Source organism: Leptosomus discolor, chromosome Z, assembly GCF_034619465.1.
Source record: "Leptosomus discolor isolate bLepDis1 chromosome Z, bLepDis1.hap2, whole genome shotgun sequence".
NCBI lineage: Eukaryota > Metazoa > Chordata > Aves > Leptosomiformes > Leptosomidae > Leptosomus > Leptosomus discolor.
The window spans coordinates 46,749,132-46,772,278 of NC_141419.1; the positions used below are offsets into that span (position 1 = coordinate 46,749,132).

Sequence of the window (23,147 nt, forward strand, 5' to 3'; positions counted from 1 at the left end):
TCATTGAGGCTGATTATGGTCTGTATAATTAAATAAATTAACAGAGAGACCAAAATTCTTTTTGATCAGTCAGTCCTCGGTCAATCTGGGGATAAACTGAGGTTCAGATAATTTTGGGTGACAAATTTATTTTTATTTGTTTGTTTTCTGATTTCGTGAAATGTCTATGTACTGTTCGGTGTCTGTGCACCCCTCTCTTATGGCTTCCAAAATCTGCGTGAGGCAGACCAGCTGGGCTACTGCAGGCATTGCATGCATAAGCAGATCACTGTGACAGACTTAAGATCATTCTTAGTAAAGTAATAAAGTGGATTAGAATGATCTGCTCTCAGTTTTCATAAAGGTGATTCCTTGTAATGCTGGGAGAACTTTCTAGTTTAATTTCCGTTTACAAAGTAACAAAAAGGGGGGTTTTAAGTACTTTATAAAAAGTCCTTAAAAGTAGCAGGATTTGTTCATCTGTATGTATGTCTTAGCAAGAATTTCTGTTAGGCAATTCAGAAAAAGGGCTTTGACACTGTCTCCCATAAGGTGTTAATGTACGGGCTGGATGAGCAGATGGTGAGGTGAATGGAAAGCTGGCTGATTGGCTGGGCTCAGAGGGTGGTGATTAGCAGCGCAAAGTCTAGGTGGAGGCCACTGACTAGCAGTGTACCCCCGGGGTCCATGCTGCATCCAGTCCCATTTACCTTCTTCATTAAAGAGCTGGGTGATGGGGCAGAGTAGTACCTTTAGCAAGTTTGCAGATGACACCAAACTGGGAGGAGCGGCTGATACACCAGAGGGTCATACTGCCATCCAGAAGGACCTTGACATGCTGGAGAAACGAGTTGACAGGAACCTCATGAAAGTGAACAAAGTGCAGAGTCCTGCATCTGAGGAAGATCAGCCCTAGGTGCTAGTATTGCTGCATGCTGATGGTCTTGAAAGCAATATTGCAGAAAAGGACTTGAAAGTCCCAGTGGACACCAGGTTGAACATAAGCCAGCAATGTGCCGCTGCAGCAGAGAAACCTAATGATATCCTGGGCTGTGGAAGAAAAAGTATTGCCAGCAGGTCAAGGGTGGTGGTCCTTCCCCTCTCCTCGGCACTGGTGAGGTCACACTTGAAAGTGCCATGTTGAGTTCTGGGCTCCCCGGTATAAGAGAGAGATGGAGCTGCTGGAGAGAGTCCAACCAAGAGCCACAAAGATGATGAAGGGACTGGAGCATCTCTCCTCTGAGGAAAGGCTGAGTGGGCTGGAACTCCAGCATGGAGAAGAAAATGCTCAAGGGGGATCTCATCAGTATATACAAATACCTGAAGGGAGGGTGCAAAGAGGACAAAACCAGGCTCTTTCTAAGTGGTGCCCAGTGACAGGACAAGAGGCAATGGGTGCAAACTGAAACACAGGAAAATCCTCCTCAACGTCAGGAAACATTTTCTTGCCGTGAGAGTGGCTGAGCACTGGCACAGGTTGCCCAGAGAGGCTGTGGAGTCTCCATCCCTGGAGACATTCAAAAGCCATCTGGACGTGATCCTTGCCAACCTGCTCTTGGTGTCCCTGCTGGAGCAGGGTGCTTGGACCAGGTGACCTCCAGAGGTCCAGGTCCCTTCCAACCTCATCCAGTCTGTGATTCTGTGAAAGGCATCCTGATTCAGGCAGCTTCTGTTGCTCATGTTGTTATAAAAGATTTCAGGAAAGTTACTCGTGACTGCTTCGAAAGAGGCTAGGTAATGTCCTCCTTTTCTCGCTTTCATTTCCCTCTTCCTTCTCTTTCAGTCTTCTCAGCAACCCCATGTGTTGTAGCATTATTCTTAGTGCTGCCTGCCTCTACACTGAGGGGTTTAAAATTGCACAAATCTAGTAAAGTCAGTTGTTTGTTGGCTGTATTTCTACTTCAGGTCTCCTGTTCTTGGTAAGAGTCTTCTATGAACTTTAGTTGAAAAATTGAGAGAAAATCAAGATGTTGTAAGATTTTTAATTCTTAGAAATTAAACTTTGAAACATCTTTTTGGATTTTTCGTTCACACAGTGGTGTGGTTGACCTGAAACTACAGTTGAAGCTATTAGCTCAAATTTGTATCTATGAAACTCCACACAGCATTATCTTAGCAAAGGCTTTACTTAAATACTTTATTTAGACACTTAAATACTTTATATACTTAAATGTACTTTATTTAAAATGCTTAGATTAGTTCTAGGCAACAATAAATCCCTTCATTTTTCTTAATTTCAAATATTTGCTTTCATGTTTTTCTGTGGTTACACTGCTTAAAGCGTCCAAATTATACCGAGGAGAAATATTCAATTGCGCTTTTCCTTATATGTCAGAAATAGGCCTCTGTCTGCATATAACAGCTTATGTTTCACTATTCATCTTGAAGTGATTAGTGTATTTTAGACATTCTTTTCATAACAATGTCATAAACAGACATAAACAAACAGCGTACTACAGGCATGCACATTGGTTACAGTCTCCAAGTCAAAATCTTTTATGTGACGAAGATAAAATTGGACAGATAAAATGAATTCTGAAAACTTCTCTGCCACACTGATCCTGGCATAGCTTCTGGGGCTTCATCTAAATTATGTGAGAGATTATTGGAGCTCTTTGGCACCCATGCGCACAATGCCGTGTTTTCTTTTTCTGCCACCTTGTTCTGTGTGGCAAATATTTTTAAGTTACGCAGTTAACATAGTTGTTGAATTCTAATGGGAAGCATATGAACAATGTGGTAGTCTGTGTGATGGATGAACAAAGGAAGTTTAAACAGCCATCATTTTTGCTACATTTTTGATATATTATTACTATATAGGAAGATCTGGTTGTATTTATGTCAATAGGAGTTAGCATGTAATGTTACAAGATTATGGTAAGGCACAAACAGATGAAGAAAAGTTAGATTTTTCTGCATGGAAAAGGAGAGACGAATAGTTTCTTTGTTCCACAAAATCATTGGCTTTACTTGCGACAGTCAGTACAGTCCCTTTTAAGCTCTGAGTACTGGTAATTCCTCCTGACTTAAGTTCTGTGGTTCTTGCAGCTTGATAGCATGTTGTCTACTCTGTTGTGCATTATCAGACCACTCTACTGGAGGAAGGGACTGGATGTAGCACTTGGCACTATTTACCTTTCCAAACTCCTTATTAGGGTACAAAGTCTGTAGAAATAAGCTGCAGGATTTTGCTACAGCTAGGTCTGAAAATTCTAGAAAAAAGTGATACAGCAGTATTGTTCACAGAGGGTCAGAAAACTCTCCCAACCATTGGTTGAGGTAGAAAGTCTAGGAGGGAGCCAAGGTGTATGATGAACAGACAGACTGGGACTGAGGTACTTGCTACTACACTGCAATACTGCAAGGAAATATAAACAGCTCTTAAAATTTCTGTGCCAAACTCATCCTGACAGAGAAAGGTGAGTGCAGAGTTTAATCCAAATAGAACGAGTAAAGGGTGGCAGATTTGTGAGTTGTACATAGACAGAAGCTGCAATAACAATAGCAGGTATGACTGCACAGAGGTAAACTGTGAAGAAGAAAATAAAGGGGTCAAGATAGAGCTCTAGGGGGGTGCTCCCAAAATTTTAACAAGAGAGGAATATTAGCCATTCAGGAAACAGTTGTTAGCCAAGTGTGATAGCTCCTATCTGATGAGGCTTCATTTCATGAAATAGAAAAGACTAGCATGAAATATTTTCTCTAAGTGTTTTAGAAACAAATATAGGGATCTGGCTAATGCTTTTCTTTCTGCTGATGGCATCAGGTTTACAGAGACTTTTATTAAAGGACCACGAAACCCCTTGGTATTCAGTAAAACTGTATCTTTGGCACATATCAATTAGACCAGAGTCACTCAGTCCATAGTTTGAATGCTTGGCATTTTTGAAGTGAAAGCTTACATCAGCAGATGGCCTAGTTCAGGAGTTGATATGAACAAGTCCATATCAGTAGAACTTGCAAGCCTTACTATTGGAAAATAGGTCATAATCTCAATATACATTAAATGTCACAGTGTGACAAGATGCAACTACTTAGTATGAAGTTGCTCCTACTCTTCACAGGATATGCCTGTTTTAATCTTAGTGTATCTTAAATGGCTCTTTAGCACTTTTTCGGGATTAGTTATCTCTGAGTAATGTGCTTGTATAGAACATTATGGCAGTACTGTTATTTCATTATTACCATGAACAACTTCTAAAAAACAAAAGCAAAACAAATCAAAATTCAAATTGTTTGGTTTGGTTTGGTTTTGTTGTGTTTTTTTCCCAACACTTTCTATTCTGTCATTGCTTAAACAGGAATTGGAGCTGTTCAGACATCCCACTTCCCAAGAATTCAAGCAGGAGGAACTTAAATGTTGCACTTGAAAGTACTTTATTGCCATTGCTAGACTGCCCTAAGAATAGCATAATGGCAGAAATCCTTGCTGGATGTTTCCTCAGTTCCTCCCTACATGCCTCAACAGTCCATTTCTCAGCTACACTCTTCCCCTTTGGACAGTTAATATTTTGCACTGAGGAGAAAAAAATAGTCCTGGCTGAATACCTTTTAAAAATATGATGGTTCTTCTTTCTTCTACCATTGCTGACATTAAGTATATATAGATATTACGGGAGATAATATCCCTCCAAAAAATCTGTTGTATAGTAGGAATGTACTGTACATTAAATATTAAATATTAAAGACACTGATGTGGACTGGACGAAAGAGAGAAGACAGTTGAAGGTTCAAATGCACAATGGAGGGTGATAGATGATAATTTTTAGGTAATCTAGTGTTTGGAATTAATGTGTCTGGTTTACTGACAGTATTAACAGTGTCATCTAGGATCCCATTCTGCTGTCATGAAAATAAGTATTAAAATGCGGTGGGGGGCGGAGGGGGAAGCTTAGTGTTGTTTCTCTTGTGTGTTTGTATTTGTAGTATTTCTGTTATGTAGGATGCAGAGGAAGAACCAAGAGTTTTCCGTTATATTGACAACCAGTTTACTTTTTAGTTCCCACATGCCATATCCATTGAAAAGAAAATCCCCATACATATTATAGGTAGAATTCAAGAGAAAGTTTGTATTTGGGTAATTGTTACTACTACTATTGTAAGTAAAAACTGCACTCTCCAAAATTTGTGTGTAAAATCTGAGAGGATTTGTTTTTCCTGAGCTTTTTGGTTCTTCAGAGTTTTTTGAGAAACTCATGAGAAAGGGAAGCTGAATTTGTCTATGTTTTCAAAGGTACGTGTTTAAAGTTAACTATGCAAATCCTGCAGGCATTTTGCAGAAAAAAGCTCTGCAAAAGCAAAGAACCTTTTTTCGCTTGCCAGATATTATCGAGCCTATGAACACATGGAAACATTCTACCTAATCTGTAGCATATTGAACCTCCATGTATAGAACTCTATCTAAAGAGTTATTTACCTAATTTTCTGTTTATTGTGTTAATGTAGTTGGGATTTAAAAGTGTGAGTAAATGGATAATTAATAATGCTAAAACTCCTGTGTGCCTTAGCCTGACTGTCACAATATTAAAAAAAAAATAATTTGCAGGATCTTGTATTTCATAGTGATACCATTTGTGTTTTCTTCACTGGACAAGCACTGTACTGTGTTGCATAATTGGGATTGGCTTTTCAGACTTCAGCAGACCTTGACATTTATTTGTCCTTTTAAAACTGTAGGGTTGGAATTGAAAAATTAATGGAATTAATAGATCTTAAAATTTTGTTCGTTTCAAGGCTTCAGTGATACTTTTTTGTTTTTGTAAAGTATTAATTTCCTGCAGCTACTGCCATTAATTTGCTATTACCTGTCATGTTTGACTTACAAAACTATGAAAGATACATGATGGTTATTTTTAACCACTGAAATGCTGACACAGTTGGCTTAATTTCAATAAGCATTAATAAATGACACAAGGCACAGGCATACTGCGTGTGATGAATGCATTTTGAGGCCCAAGGGTCGAAAGACAAACACCATATTAGTTTTACTTAGAAGGATGATACTAGGTGGGCTGAGTGTGAATAAATGATGGAACCCATCTTCTGTCTAGATGTTGCTAAATCATGTCCAAATTCCTTAAAGTACCTCAGGGATTAAAAGTTTGCTTTCCAGGTAAACTGGATTACACCAAGCACTAGTTGTTTAGAAGAACAATGCTTGCAGGAAGTTTATGCTTCTGATAAAGCCCTTAATCCATTTATAATGTTACATTTGGACACCGTGCTGTGCTGACTAAATCAGCACAGATTCAGGAACTGAATGCAAATTTCTCCAGCAACTGTACTTATAACCACGTCCAGTGGTTAAAAAAAATAAAAATAAATAAAAATTACCACATCCTTTGACTATGAGCAGTTATACCTGCTTAAATGAAAAAATGAATGAATAGACAAGGCATATATCATAGGTTTTATGTATAGCACGAACACGAGGAGTAACAAAAACTGAGAAGTACTATAATCCACAAACTCAAGTGGAAATTCAGTGTCTTGTAAGGGCTTTGATGTAATGAACATCCTCCTGGAGAGGAGTATTGTATTCTACTATCAATATGTTTGTCCTACCCCATCTGTATCTTGCTGTTCTCAACATTTATAGTGGCAAAGAGCTGGTTGTGGAAGGGGAAAGGTAGAGAGAAAGAAAATGAACATGAATGTGGAGAGGAAAGAGATCCTTTCTGTTGCATAAATAAAGTTTACCAGCTGCTTCATTTAATAATGTGTGCAAGCTAAGAGGCAAACTGAATAAAAATGGAAAATAGGGTAATGGTTAAAATTCTTTGTTTGTTTGGCACTAATGAAAAATCTGGGAAAAAAAAAGATGAAAAATATTTTTCATAAAGGCTTTGAAAATATGGTAATTTTAAATAGGCATTTTAATTATGATGGAGAAAGGAGTGAAATAAATGTGGTTTTTTTTAAAAAAATAGGCGGTGTATAGCTTTAACTCTGTAATTGAATTCCATACGGAAGTGTAATCCAAGAAGAGAAGATAGAAATTGACCTCTGCACGCAGAAACTCTTTGGAAGCCATGTGGCTCCTTTTTCTACAACTTGCAAAGGACACTGTCCCTTAATTTCTGTTTCACAGTGTGAAGAACTAACAAAATCAGTTGATTTTTACTTCTTCTGTGAAAAGGCAAACTGACAAGAAGTATTCCCTGAAATGTCACAGAAGAGCTTCTACAGGTTTTGGAACAAAACTTCCAGGCACTCACTCCTCTATGAACATTAGGATGCATGTGAAATTTTGTTTTGAAGGAATTAGTATGGCTGCTTAATTCTGAACTGTCTGATAGCTACCGATTAACTGAACTTTTAAAGAGAGCTACTGAGAAGCTAAATACCCACATAACAATGTGTACATCATGCACTGGTGTAAAGCCTGTTCACCCTTTCCTTGTGTACAAAGAGTTTCAGTCTGCTTTAGCACTGATTATTTTGTAGAGGCCTCTGTGATCCTTGGTATTACTTTAATTGCCCATTTGCACTTACACATTGAGTCATGTGATAGTTTTATATAAAAACCTACAGAAATACAGGATGTTTTGTGCATTAAAAAAATGAGGTGGGGAACAAAAAACCCAATACAATTTGAACTGGAAATAGCACATAATAAAATACAACGGGAAGTTACTGAAAGTAAGATGTAAAGTAAAAATGGTAATATATTTTGTAAGAGCATTTATTTAACTTTGACAGTCCAGCGTAAAGAAATCTGTGAAGTTCTAGTCCTGCTTGCTACTTCAGTAAATAAAGTTATGCAGATCATTTGCCGCGCAACTTATGCTGGCTGAATAGCACCTATTTTGTATTGACTTGAGTAGTTTGACTTCTGTTCAGAAAGAGTATCTTGCAAGATTTATCGTCTCTAGTTAAGTTGGACAGGAGAGTAGTCCATATGTACGAGTAGAGATCCTTTCAAAATAAGAATCTGCATTTTGTAATGGCTATGTGTAAGGAACAGTCTGAGGGCATGGGATACCAACAGTGAGTTGTGTACTCTTCTTGCATATTTAAAGCTATTTAAGGCATAAGTCAATATATGCAATACATTTTGAGCTGATACAGAGTCGAATACAACATGCATAAAGGTCTGAGTCATTTACTGCTGTTATTGCTATATCTTATATTGTTGCTGAAGTGGAGAAATGGGCTGGGGTTTGCTGTGGTTATTTTAAAGAATAATTTCAGACCTCTGTCTATCAATAAAAGCCATGATGAAATTTTGTGTCTTATGTCAAATAATCTTTCTTTCTTTCTTTGTCTTTGTAGATGTTGATGAATGCCAGGCTGTCCCTGGAGTCTGCCAAAGAGGAAACTGTATTAATACAGTAGGTTCGTATGAGTGCAAGTGTCCTGCTGGTCACAAACAGAATGAGGCAACTCAAAAATGCGATGGTAAGTGATGTTTTCAGAGAACATACCTAAGAAGTGGTTAAGTAAAGTATTAGACCGCTTCAGTAATGAAGGAAAAGGTTCTGAATAGTTGCAGTGTCTGATATGAACAGTCATAACATCATTGTACTGTGCTTTTTGTTTCTTCTTCACAGCATCGTCTGTTTCTCCTTTGCTGTTCATATTTTGCATTAGATGTTCTTTTTCTGACTTGTGTGGGTAAATACAGTGTTTATCCTGTTTAAAAATTTGCAACTATTGCTAAAGAGTGTATCTGCATATAACGGCAACTGAGTTATTAGGATCGTATTTGTTTTCTCAAAAATGTCCAAAATATTCCAGTAGAGGTAGGTATTTTCAGCCTACTGACTACAGTGAGAAAAGCAAATGTGGCAGTTTTGGTAATGGATGCAAGAAATTAATGCTGTGTATAGTTTGTGTTGAAGAGCTCAGGTAAGTTAAAAATGCGTAGGAAATGTCCTTTTTTAGATGAAAAATAAAATAGATCATGTTTAATAAGTGTAGTTTAATAAGTGTAGTTTAATAAATATAGACCATGTTTATTTGGTAAACATATTGGTACAAATACGAGCAGCAATTCGGTATAGTTCAAAGTAATGCGATAGAAAATTGCAGAGTTTTTGTGAGTTTGATGAAGACTTCACTGATTTGAGTGCATTTGCCGTGCCTTAAAGCAATCGGAACTCTCAAACTTCATCCCAACCAGCAGGTAACTTCACATTCAAGTTACACAGATAAGGGGATGGCTTGTTCAAGGTTTTGGCTTGTGGTTAGGTGGCAATTTTAATTATGTTACCAAATTACATTATACTCAGTGTTTAGTTACAAACGAGTACATGGTTTGTAGCCAATTTTGGAAGTTGTCTCAGAGTTTTCCTTAGCTTTGCCTACAATATAGAATTCAGAGAAATATTAAGTAATACAATCAGTTTGAAAGATCACTTTTTTATAAGTGGAAACGTTACATCTGGTGTTGTTGCAAGTAATACCAAAGAGTAAGTAAAAATATATTTGAAGGTATTTTTCTCTGGTCCTGTCCTCCACCTTCTCTTTTTTTTATGTTGACTATCTTCAATTTCTGCTCAGTACACAACGATATTCCTATCATGAGTTCTTGTAGGGGAAACCTGTCTATATCTTGTTAAAACCTTCCAAAAAACTGTTTGCAAGAAAGAGCTGCAGCCATAGAAAGGGAGCTATTCTTACCATGGTTGAGGAGAAACAGAAGTAGCTTGTGTATGTATCTGTGCATGTGTGCATGTATATCTACCTAACTGTATACAAGAGAATGCTCATAGTATCCAGCATATACATGGGTTTAGGGCTCTGTGGGGAGCAGTCACGTTCACGGGGAAAGCAGGCCCATTTGAACCAGTTTAGAAGTAAGAGAACACCAGGAGCCTTGCTGGGAAAAAGAATCTCTCCGTACCTTGAAGACAATAGAACAGTAGAAGCATTGTAGAGCAATAGAAGAGAATGGCACCATCTCCACATCCTTCTGTAGGATTGAGGGATAAACCAGAAGGCACTATGTGGAGTGAGGAATCCTACAAAAGCAGATGACTGAAAGGGAAATTTGTAATCAGAGCCACTTTCCTTGGGAGAATTAAATCCAAGTCATTTCATCTACTCTGTGCTGCATGGCAACCTGTGAGGAACAGAGCTACGTGTAAAGCGGGCAGCACATCCTAGTAAAATCTTTAATTTTTTGTGGGAGTCAGAATGGGAATGTAACCATAGGCAAGAGGAAATGGGATTTTTCTTGCCTGGGAGGCAAACAGGAAGGAGTGGCTTGTTAGGATACAAGAGATTTGTAGGCCATCAATAAGGAATCAGCATGTAGGAAGGAGAATTGTAGTTAGAAGAAAAGGAAGAGGGCAGGGTGCTTTATTTTTCCTTCACAAGGGCCCTCCTTTGGACTTGCCCATGTTGGAAAAAGTGGAAATGAGGTACCTGAGACCACCTGTCTGCCGCTCCTGCTGTTTTTAGAAAAGAACATCATGCTTATCAACTTGTGGCCCTTTATTTGGCTTCTTTCTCCTCTCCACCGATGTGGAAAGAAACCCAAAGGATGAAGCATCACTTTCCTTTCATTGCTAACTGCAAAAACCCCAGCTGCTGGTGAAATTGTCTGCTGCTCAATCACTGACTCTTAAAATTACAACCTCCTTTTTATTTCCTTATTGAGTAGTAATGGTGAGGGGTGCAAGGGCATTACTAATAGATGAATCAGGACACGAAGTATGAAGATGTGTAGTAATAATCCAACACTGTTTGGTTTTTTCCGATATTGGACTGTAATCATTTGGCGAGGTAAATTGGCAGATATCATTAACAATTACATGCAACTTAGTTTATGACTAAGTTTGTGTTACAATGTCTGGCACTTCTGTCAGGTCAGACGTGATGCGATACTGATGTATATAGGTAACTTGTGCACCAGAGCTAACTTGTATCCTACCAGCTCAGAGCAAGGCACAGTGAACACAGTTAACCTGCCTTGAATCTGACATACACCTGACATGATTAGTTTTGTTAGTACCTTAATGCTATCATTAGCTTCTAAGCAATGTACTTCTGCAATGGTTACACAACATTTAGGAAGTGAATAAGCATCTACTGTTTGCAATCATTTTGTTTTATGTTGAATATCAAAAAATAAATACAGTTATTATGATTCTGAAAAATTCTGGCAACCCCGTTTATCTTTCAGTAGAATTCAAGCTTAAGTTTACTGAGCATCACAGCATAAAGTACACAAAATTCAGAACCATTTTATTGTAATTATGCCATTAAATATAAACAACTATCAGGAAAAAAAAATTGCAGATGTTGAATGTTTTCTAAAATGTGGCTGTGATGCCTTAGTTTAGAGTGGATTTGAAAATGTTAGGACTGTAATCAACTCATCATTTCAAAGCTAAAGCCAAACCAGCTGTAATTGCTAAACAAACGTGTAGTGTATTTGATTGTGTAGGCAATGTATAGATTAGAAATGTATGCTTTGTTATTTCTCGTCGTGGATTTGTGTTGTCAGTTGCAAGACATTTTATTGGAAGACATCTGTTCAAATTGGTATTCTTTGAGTTACATCTGTTTATTTTGTTAGGAATTTTTCAGCTCGAGACTGTGTAGAACTTTTTATAGCACTAAATGCAACGGTTAATTTTAGAGAGTAACTCAGGTTTTTTGATGAATAGTTATTTATCCTTGTTCACTAGAAGTCCACTTGCTTTTTGATTCTCTCAATCATGATGTCTTTATTATTAGTCCATGAGACTTGTACAGGAGGAGTAGGACAATACTGCCATTGCCCAAGACAGATGTGGAGGTGTTAGTACTAAAAAAAGGCATTTCTACTGTGACAAATGTATCATCAGATCAAAGACAGAATTTGGATATCTGTTATGATGGACTACTGTCTCAGTTCCATAAATGAAGTCTGTGTTCTGATGGTGTCCGTAATCTGCACGTGGCAGTGCTTCTGCTTTACTGCTGTTAACCCTAGAAGAGCTCCGTGTGAAGGAGACCTCAAACCTCCTCTCAGGCAAGCATGCAGTTAAAATACATCAAATAGCTTTCTTCATAGAGATCCAAAAAATGCAGATCATTTTGTTTATGTTATATTTCTGCCTGGCGTCTGCACTCCAGCTTTGATGCCAAAAGGAGAACTTACTCAGTGATAGGTTTCCTTTCTTCTAAAAATTGTAATTAAAGCATCCTTTGCATTCTACTTCTTTAACCTATCTAAATCTCTGATTTAATTGTTAAAAATGTTATTCAACAGTCCTCCCTGATAATATCCATAGCAAAAGGTGAATGTATTTTTAACACATACCTGCTTAAAAATCTGTGATGCTTACGGGACCATTGTGCAAGTGAACCATGATCTGCAGTCTGAAATATTTGCTGTTATTTCATAGTTCAGTAATCAATGGGCTTTCATTTCCTTTGTTGGCAGCCTGCTCCAGAACAGGTCATGTGCTCTGGTTTTGTTTCTTCTAACCCTCTGCCACTTCTGCCTATGGCAGGAGCTTTTATGCCTGTGCCAGAAGTTAGATACTAATTAGTCCCTGGTCACAGCTTCCCCACTAGCTTCCCTAGTCACATAATTCCCTGCAGTGAATTATGCAGATAACAACTCGCAGTGCCCAGTTTGTACTATTTTTTTTCTGGGAAAAAAAAAAAAACAAAACAAAACATAATGAAACTGTTACTTGTCCCTTTCCCCATGCTTCACAGCCAAGGTGGTAATGCCAAAATTGTACCAGTGTAATACTGTGCTTACATTATTCCTAGAATGGAGCAGAGAGTGAAAGCCAGGCCATAGTTTTATGCATGCATTTATTTTTTTTTTAATAAAGGCTTTGAGACTTCATAATCTCTCAGTGTGAGATTTATAGGATAAAACTATAGCCAGTTCTTCAAACAATTACACTTTCAGTTAGTGGGACTGGTCATTTGAGTGAAGTTTACATTGTTTATATGTATCTGGATTGGGGCATTGGGAAGGATATAAGGAATTGGTCTCCTGTGAGTTAGAACCTTGTAGACAGAAATTATTTAATAGAAACTGCATTGTTTTAATGAAGTTTTTTGTATAGAACATTATATAGAAGTGATGTAGTATGGAGTATTCTACTCAATCCTCTCCCTTCTTTAAGTATGGAAAACCAGATCAAATATTGCTTGCTGGCTACAAAGGACAAAATCCAAGTTGGAGTCAGTAACCAGGCAAGGTTCCAGTGTTCAGAGGCAGAGGCTGGAATCTAGCACTAACTGTTCAGACTTTCTTTGTTTAACTGTAAGTCTTCTACTTAAGAAGGAGGAATTTGAGATCCCCTGCTATATCCTTTGCCCTTAGACATCCAGATGTATTTTGTGGGTTAGGGTTTTTTCTCCTGTTGTTCCTCCTGGAAACAATAGCTGTTGTTAGAATAAGTAGGAATGTTTGTGTTGCGCTTTTTATGCCTTAATGGATTTTGCTGGAACTGTGCAAAGCAATAAACATTTGTTTGCATTATATTTGTTTGCATTATATTCCCATGTTTCTTTTTTTTTGAAAGAAATCGGTAAAAAGCCATGTGTTCGGCTAATAGGATTTATTTCGAGCCAGTTTACATGACAGCTTACTGACACTGACCTTTCAGAAATTAATGGCAATTATGTATCAGTAAAGAGGGTTTAAAGGATTTCCAAAGAACCGGAGAACAACTTGTATGTGTAACTGCGTGTGTATGCCCACATGTGTAGAAATATAACTAGGTAGCTTAGGCTATTTAGGAAACTACGACCTTTAAAATTAATCCAGCTCAGGGTTCAATGTTACTGATTTTATTTATAAGCTTTTTTATATTCCTGGTTTATAGACTTTCCACAGTAGTCAGAACAACTCCTTCTACTACTAGACAAGTCATGGAAGGATTCAAGGAATGGAAAGAGAGCTGAAAAATTTTGAAAAGGCCTTTACAGGGTTTGTACCAAATTCCAGATATCCAGAGCAGTAGTGTGGTGTCTTAACTAAACAAAAGAAAACCCCAGACTCTTCTCTTTTTTGGCCTAAAAGTTTCAATATAGAATATATTGAGTATTCATTGTCTTTTTGGGAATGAAATTCTGTTCATTTTTAGGATGTTATCTTCCAGAATTAATGGAACTTATATCTAGGTGTTGTTCAGAGATGGTTTGTATATAGATAAACTGAGAAGAGAAAAAAGCTTTCAGTTGTGCTTGCTGGTTTACATAAGAAGTGAACTACTACTTATTAGTACTTCAAGGATCTAGTGGTTGTGTTCCACTGACTTCTCAAATTGAAAATACATCATGTTCCTTGACTAAATGTAGGTAGTTGTGACAGCTTTTACAGTCAAAGGTACTCCAGGAGGTAGCAAGCCTCTAATGCTCTTCCAAAAAGATACGTTCCTGTACTGGTGATGTCAAAGGGTTAGGACTATGTAACACAGGCTAACTTTTTTTAAAAAAAGCATGGCACCAAAATGCAAAGAACCTTTTAAAAGAAACGGTTCTATTTCTGGTTTTCCTGCCATAATGTATAATTTCATTACACTGTGTGTTATTCAGATTTGATATTACCATGTATTACTATAGACTAAAACCGTTTTCATTGAACCTTTTTTCAGAACTCAGCAGTTGAGCCCTTTTTCTGGTACTTTTAATTCAGTTATTCATAAAATCCTGCTTACTGTAGTAGTAAAAGTCATGAATTCTGCATGACATGCAGCCAGGCTGGGTTTTTTTGGCAGAAGCTCACCTGTTAATACTCACACCTGCGAAGTTTATGCCCCACATCTAAATTGTTTCTCACATTGAGACTGGATTTCTCATCTCATATGCAACATTGGCACCACAGCCATTCACGCCGCCTGTCTTTTTCACTCTTAAGACAGCATCTCCTCTTTCTATCTTCAGAGTATTTTCACTGAGACCATTAATTTTTGTATTTTGGAGGGGGGAAGGGAAGAAATTGAATAACTTTTTCAATCAGCCATCCTAAAAATAGCTCTTCCTGAGGTACAGTCTCAGATTTTCCAGTCAGAGGTAACAGAGATCTTGTTGAAAGAACTGCACATGCAAGAACCAGGGAGTGCGAACAAGAGGTGGAGATTTAGCTCAAAAATTAGAGAAACAAAAAATCCACTGGCTTGGTACTGCTCCAATAAGGAAAAAAAATATTCTTCCACAAGGTTTCTCTGTGTTAATTGGTTAAAAAAATATTTTTCTCTCCACATGGAGAGGACTATGGAGTCTTCCTTCAGCTCTGGTCACTGTCTTGATTTCAGGAAGGTACTTCCTCCCTTCCCAGCTCCCTGTCATTCTTGGACAAGAGCCCTAGATAGTGTTAACTTCCTGTGCATGTAGCCAGGTGAGAAGGATGGTCTAAGTCCTGCAGCTTTGCAGAAGTGGCTAACTATTTCCTTCCTATGTCTTTCACTTGCCAGCACTACAAACACGACCTACTCATTACCTCAATGGGTTTTGTACAATACGACCAACTAGTTTGGAATTTGGTTTTCTTTGGTAGAAGATCAGGTGTTGTGTTCTTGTAATTAAGAATACTGCCTTTAAAGTAGCAAACAAACTCTGTGCCAAACAGAGTGAAAATGAAGGTGAAATTTTCAGTTTTCGAGTGCCTGCTGCTTTTAATAGTCAGGGTTTTGTAGATGTATTTTTCTTGTGGGGTTTGGTTTTTTTTTTTCTTGTGTATAGAAGCTGCTGGGGTACCTCAGTTATCAAAAAAAAAGAAAAAAAAAAAGAAAAAAAAGAAATGGTATGAAACCTAGATTTAAGACCTACTCTCTAAGAGAGTGACTGATTGAAACAGATATTTTGAAAATGCTATGTAACTAGTTCCTAGCACAGGGATTCTTAAATTTAACTTGCTTATGTATCACTAGTGGCCGTTGCTACCAGCTTTGTGCCATCCCATTTGTGTGTACGGCATTTGCAAATTGTGATAACCATGCTGGTGATATCTTTATCAACGTTTCGATGCCTCTGAAATCTAGAATTAGTCTTGGAATTTATTTTTGAAACCTCTACAGTAGTGATGAAAAAGGGTAGTGTAGTATTTCCTTGAGATCAAAGGTGTGCATCAAAGGATGGTAAAATAAGGGGGTTAACTTGCATGAGCATCCAGTGACTCTGGCATCGGGAAGGTGTCACTTTCCAGAAAAAGTAGGCTCTTCCTGCAGAGTCCTGATTTCATCCAATTTTCTTGCCTGTCTTTCTGACATGATGTTTCAGACTGTGTGTATATACAGAAGACAGTATTGGTGTTTAAAAGACTTAACGGGTTACGAAAGACCTGTACTGCATGAAAGACCTCAACAAGACATGCAGACGGTTCTGGTTCTGATTTACACACATGGTTTCATTTCATTGGATTAAATCAGATGGTAAGCAATTCACCACATTATATATACAGTCTTCAATACAGTAAATTAATGCAAGATTTCAGAGATTTCCTGGGGAATTGTTTGGTCTTGATTTATAACATCATTTGCAATTCTGGAATCTCTGCAGTGGTAACTATGAAGTCTTAAGTGAAAGCATTATTTCTTAGAAGTGTTTTGATTTGGCAAAAACGACACTTTCTTTTGTACATACTTGAGCAGATATCTAAAATGTGGGGAATAGTTGTCATCGTTTTGTAACTATTTTAATGTAAAATTTAATATTTGCGTCATCTGAAATGCTTAATAAAAAGACAAAATTTTCACTTCCTCTGATTCTGCTTCATAGTGTAAAAATAACCAACAAAGGCTGCAGGATGCTTATATGTATGGACTAGTTAGGAAGTTTGAGGATGTGTTACCTGTAAGATAAATTGTCTTTTATACAGTGACACTCCAAATGATGTGCCACTGGGAAAGGGTGTGTTTTATTCTTATCTTCACTTTATGAAGGACAATTTTCACATTCTTAGTGGCCTCATGGCAAAACTGAATTTTCCTTTCAGTACTTGAATGTCCTTTGTAGATTCATATCTAAAGGGAGTTCTTCATATGTGGACCTTCCCACAGTGGGGAGTTACCTTTTTAATATAGTCCCTGTGCACACCAGATTGTTTTGGCACTCTTCCCTTTTCTTTGAGTTTTCAGTGTGGAGAATGTAGCAAGGGAGTGAGGAAAATATTCATCACATAAAAGCCTCCTAAGAAATAATACCTGCTAACCGAACGACTCAAGCAATCATTCATCTCAAGAGAATTTCTAGAGTGAGAGGTCCAAGGAAATTATAGGTCTGTGTAAAAGTGCAAGGAATGGTCTGTGGGATCCCAAGGCTTTCTTACAAGGAATGTGAAGACCTTCACAATGTTATCACAAGATAATTTGTTATACGCTCTTTCTGATGCTTCTCCTATGCTGTTTGGCATGAGACAGTCTGGGTTCAACAGTCTGACTTTTTTGGTTTGATTTTTGTTTTGCAATATGAAAGCTGATTTAAATTAATACTGTATCCAGATTTTTACCAAGAAGTTAAGACAAAGTCTTGTACCTATGACTACTTTGGTACCAAACTGTGCAAAACCTGTGATATCATATGCTTCCAACTAGAAAACATAATTCATCTCAAGCTAGTTAGAATGTTGACCCACATTTTCCCACTATTTCTTAGAATACCTCCCATATTAAACCTGGGCAACAGTTCATACACACTGAAAGCCACTTGAAAAGCTAATGTACAGAGGTCACTTAAAGGCAACATTAGATTACTAAAATGAACCCTAAAAATATTCATATGACTAAAGATTGTCATAGTTGTGGAATGAATTGGTTACTTAAAATGACTGGTTTGTATAACTGGTTGTGATACAGTCTTTACTCTCATGCTGTTCTTCCCGCTTGTATTTCTTCCATTCCAGTTTGCTCTGCTGTGCTTTAAATCTCTAACAGTAGAGTCAGCCTGCCTCCTCCTGTTGCTTCTCATTGCCTCAGCTCCTCATTTTCTTTCCAGTTTGTGCTGGGACAGCACATGGTGCTCTCAGTCCTGGTGCCAAGTGCCCTAGCAGCCCCTCGTTACATACAGAAGCTCATTCATCAGCTTGGTGACATCTCACTTTATATGTATTTACATACAAAAGTGTTTCAGTGTTCAGATGAGACCACTGCTTTTAGTTAGCAGAAATATTTGAGTGGACTAAAAATATCTGAAAAGAAGTAAAAATGCAACATTTGATTGCGTTTGAAGAGCTTGGCCAAAATTCTTGCTTACAGTTGGAGTATTAGAAGGCCAGAAGGCAATCAGATCTGATGAGCAATATTTCTGTAGTCGCAGAAGCCCAGAGCTGTCATGCTTGGCTGCTGTACCTTCCTTCTTCCTTCAGCTCAAGAGCAGGATGTGTATTTTGGTATTGCATTGTCGCTGTTGTGTGCTTCTTAGAGATGGCGCTCAGTATGTGTCATTTAGAGGAAATCCCAGGTTGTTTTCACATGCTTTGTGACTTGAAGTGGTGCACTCCCTGAATGTAAAAGCAAAGCCTCCATTAGATGGCAAAAAAAATACTGTTTGCAGTATGCAGACACCAGCAATATTATTCAATCCGAATTGAATAACAACTTCATTTCAGAAAAGCTCTCTTTCCTTCTTTTTAATACATTCAATATGTTGAAGTGCTCTGCTAATTATCCTATGTCCTTTCCTTTTTGGATAGATATTGACGAATGCAGCATCATCTCAGGAATTTGCGAAGGTGGTGAATGCTCTAACACTGTGGGAGGTTATTTCTGCATCTGCCCACAGGGTTATGTCTCATCTGCAGATGGCTCCCACTGTATTGGTAGGTATTCCGCCCTGTAGGCTTTCAGAGCTCTCCAGGTTATTAAGGCAATTTATATACAGCAGCAGAGCTTCTGTCCCAACCATCTAGCACTCCTCCCGCCCCGCCCCATGAGCTTACTGTGTGCTAACTCACTAGTATCTGTGATCCAGTAACTTAAAATGCATACATCCTCCTACTTAAAATTTGTTAACATCCTCTGTGATGATGATTTCTACTGCAACCATCTTTATGTAGATACTAGATCCCTCTGTGTTGACTGTGCTGTAGACTGAGAACTCCTGCCTGAGATCTGGATCTTCTTAGGAAAAAAGCAATTAATATCTCTGTGTTGTCTAGGCAAACATAGGAAATGTGAGTTGTATTTGTTTCTCTAACCTGCATCTGATGAAACCAAAAGCTAAGCTTACTTTGGTTCTAAGGGAGCAAACATTTATCCTTACTTGGTGTTTCAAGTTCCGTCTCATGTAAGTTAATTTAACCTTTAGAGACCATATATAGGCACATATATAGACTCAGAAGGCATTAAGTAGCGTATGCTGAGGTGCCGCTAATTTGACTGGAACAGATAACAGAACTAAACAAATACTCAGTTTCCGTAGTTTGCATCTTTTACCGGACAATTTATTTAAAACCTGTTTCTATATTATACCAAAGATGTATGCTTATTTTCAGATGTAGTCATTTCTTTTATACATCTGCATGTGTCAAATAAATGGTATGAACCATTCTAATTAACTAAAAATACTGCATACCATGTGTAAAAAACATTAACAATTGCTAATGATAGCGTCTTTTCTAGATCTCATGTGCTGCTTCTTATTACAGACATCTCAAATCACTTTGTTCTCATGTTGGGAATGGATGGGAATTCTGAAGGGATTTCTGAATTATAGATAAATGATGTAAGCTGGTAGCAACGGAAGACCTACAAGTGATTTCACGTGGATAATTGTTTGTACAATGTATCCAGCTTTTGTTATCCAGGTTTGCCTGAGTGCCGAGCTTCAAATACATTCTGGCTGGCCTCAGGAATGCTGAGAATCTATGACTTCCAATATGATGAACATTTCTATGGATTTTGCAATATTTTACAATCTGATTTCTGAAGTCAGCTCCCAAAACCAATTGCACACAAATCACATGCCGTAGTCTGCCAAGGCAGGCCCTTACGTCACAGCGTCTCCTTCCCTTAACTGAAAATGTGTCTGAAAGTTCTTGTGCTCTCAAATGTTTATAGTATTGGCGTATGATTTGTATACTCCAGAAATATAATTTCTTCTTTACGTACGAGAAAAGTGAAAAATGCAGTCCTTATTAAAAGAAACTATTTTATTCTTTGCATTTTGAGACAAATACCTGCTTTTAACCAAAATATGAGAATGTGCTCAGCTATTGTGATTAGTATGATGCCTTTGCAAATTCATTGAGCTTTTATCCTAGTCAGCATTCAGGAGTGTGACAATAAAAGATCTAGGATGCATCCTTGAATGAACTAGAATATAATAAATGACATTTATATAGAGTAGTTTTCACATGGCACTACTAAAAATATTGTTGTACAGTCTGTCTGCTGAGCAGAGCAAACTGCATAATATTTCGTCAGATACATCTACACCAAGGAAAAATTCATTAAATTAATTTACTGATGTTGCTGCTGTTACATGAAATTTCTTGATTTTTGCCATAGTAGGCTTTTTATCTATTTGTATGTAGTTTCTATTTGTATTGCTTGGTATCTTCTGCGTCATCTATATTTCCTGTTAGCTTAAGCAGACTTTAAGATTGCATGTTGGATTAGTGCAAAACTATTGTCACTGCAAGTACATGATACTGCAGTAAACCAAATCTGGAATGCATTGGTGCTGATCACCTCAGTTAATTACTAGGTGTGTTTTGCGATATTTGGGGGTTTGTTATATTGTTGGGTTGATACAAAACATTTTAGTCATGTGAATTGAATAGAGGAAAGTAATTTTGAGAGTTCGTGTTACTTTTTTTTTTTTTTTTTAATTTAATTTCCAGCTCAGAGGGCAAGTACATGTTTCTCCAACATAATGAATGGCCGCTGTACCCAGGAGCTTGCTGGTAGGTTCACCAAAAGGCAATGCTGCTGTGAGTCTGGCCAGTGCTGGGCCATCAGGTCAGTTCCAGAGATGTGTCCTGTCAGAGGATCTGGTGAGTGGCTTGTGACTGATTGATTTGTTTTCTCCTTGCTATCCATTCTAGTTGGGATGGAGGTCACTGGAATATTTTAAACTGCTTTAAAATGTAGGCTAAATGGAAAAAGAAAGTCAGGAATTATATTATTATTCATTCCTGTGTTTTTGATACTGATGTTACCATCTGTGAACCATTTTTTTCTGGTCCATGATTGTTTCGGACTAGTTTCTTTAACGTCCTTTTGTTGACTTTGGAAATAGTTCTTGGGAAATGGGAAAGATTTTGTGGTCAAGCTCAAAGGGGAAATTACTCTGAGGGTCCATAGTTCATTTTGATTTAAAGGAACAGCTGCTCTCTTCTTCCATTAAATTTTGAGTTAGTTTGAACTAGAAATGCATCAGTATTTCATTTATTCTTTCAATTCTGCTCACACAACAATAGTCCACATCCCTAGTGAAATGTATTTTCAGTTTATCTGTATCAAGATCTCTGAGTGACCAGGGAGTTACAATGCTGCTGGCAACACATCAACAAAAAGGTTTCAACAAATAGCTGTAAATTACAATATTTCCTTTTATTACTTTTAGTGTCCTTCCTTAAATAACACCTGTCACAATCATGGGATCCGCCTGAGATTAGGAGTTGGAGAGGGAACACATAACATCAAAGAAACAAGGAGTTGATGTTCTGGTTTTTGTAGCATACCAAGATCTGTATCTTCCTTATAAGCTGACTCTGAAGGGTTGATTTATTTTACGCTTCTCTGTGCATTCCTGTTTAATAGATGAACACCGCAGACTTTGTGTGGATGGTGCTTCTACTGGAGGTGGTTCCAGAGGTGGTGGGACAGGAGGGAATGAGTTCCTTCCTGGTGGCAATGGCAATGGCTACAGCCCAGGAGGAGCAGGATTCATTCCCATCCCTGGAAGCAATGGTTTCTCCCCAGGTGTAGGTGGAGCAGGGGTAGGGACAGGTGGTCAAAGTCCCACTGGAAATGGCCCAGTAATTACAGGGCTAAGTAAGTACTTGCATGGTTCTGTCTTGTTTCTCTCGGTTTTTTAATTCCTTCTATTTTTTCCTATTTTTTCTGCTTACTTTTAATCTGGAATTGATACGCTGTTTATGTTTAACACATAAAAATTCCTTTGTATCCAAGCACATTTAAGAGGCCCCAGTTGATACATTATGGAGTTCAGGAGCCCTTTTTTTAGCAAGAACTCAGATGTAGAGAATTTTTCTTCACTTCAATTATAGGATGCTTGAGCCTGTGCTGCCCCTGCTGATCTGTCTTGGTCAGCACTAATGAAACTCCAAATTTCTAAGTGTTTTCAAAAAACCACCAGGGTTTAAAAGAAATTGTTCTCTTTCGTTGTTCTTCCAAATGTAAAACTTGCCTATTCTGCAGGAACACTGCCTTGACTGAAAGCCCAAGGGGAGTAATATTCAGAGGGAATTCTCATATCTGTAAAGTTGCTTATAACATGTGTAAACACATGCCTAGGATCAGAACCATAAAGTGCAAGGAATTTTATTAAGTACACCAAAAATGATAAACATACAGAAACAGACTGCTTCAACTTTCACCCCAACTGTGGTTTATTCATGAGGCCACTGACAATCTCATCAGGCTATACACGTAAATGGTAAATCATAATTAAGACTGTGTGTCTAATGTGGTTTTTGTTTCGGAGAGCTACTGGTTCTTGTTAAGTTTACTGTCATGTCAACAGATATTACTTGGAAAAAATAATTGATTTGGTGGATATGTTTATGCATCTGATAACATACTTTCTGAAGCTGAGTATAATCTTACTATTTAGTTCTATTTGAAAATATGAATATTTGTCTCATGTTCTGTTTTTGTTAGCAATACTCAATCAGACAATAGACATCTGTAAACACCATCCCAACCTTTGTTTAAATGGACGTTGTATACCAACCCTGTCTAGTTACCGATGTGAATGCAACATGGGATATAAACCGGATGCAAATGGGGATTGTATTGGTAAGTGCACATTTCTAAAATCCATTATTCACTTCTAAAATGCTAATATTTTTCTGCTTTAATTCTGTTTCTTTTTTAAAAAATGCATCTTCTTTTTCTCCCACATGCATATTAATTTTAATTATATTGATTTTGTGAGAGTGGAGAGAACATGATATTGCTAAAATAATTTAAAACCTTCATGAGAGTTATGTTTCCTTAAAAAAAAAAAAAAAAGATATCTTTAATCGCAGATATTGGTATTGAGTATTCCTGTACTTAATGGATTTTGTACATTTTTGT

The 23,147-nt window shown here is 37.6% G+C and overlaps 1 protein-coding gene across 2 annotated transcripts in view; it reads left to right on the top strand.

Annotated features, from left to right (window-relative positions):
* Positions 1–23,147, top strand: part of FBN2 (fibrillin 2) — a 170,309-nt gene that overhangs the window by 39,631 nt on the left and 107,531 nt on the right. For both annotated transcript variants that reach the window (XM_086479915.1, XM_086479916.1), the window contains exons 7-11: positions 8,254–8,379; positions 18,572–18,697; positions 20,723–20,875; positions 21,645–21,878; positions 22,728–22,865. In XM_086479915.1, the coding sequence (XP_086336041.1) occupies positions 8,254–8,379; positions 18,572–18,697; positions 20,723–20,875; positions 21,645–21,878; positions 22,728–22,865 (777 nt within the window). The remainder of the gene's footprint in view (positions 1–8,253; positions 8,380–18,571; positions 18,698–20,722; positions 20,876–21,644; positions 21,879–22,727; positions 22,866–23,147) is intronic.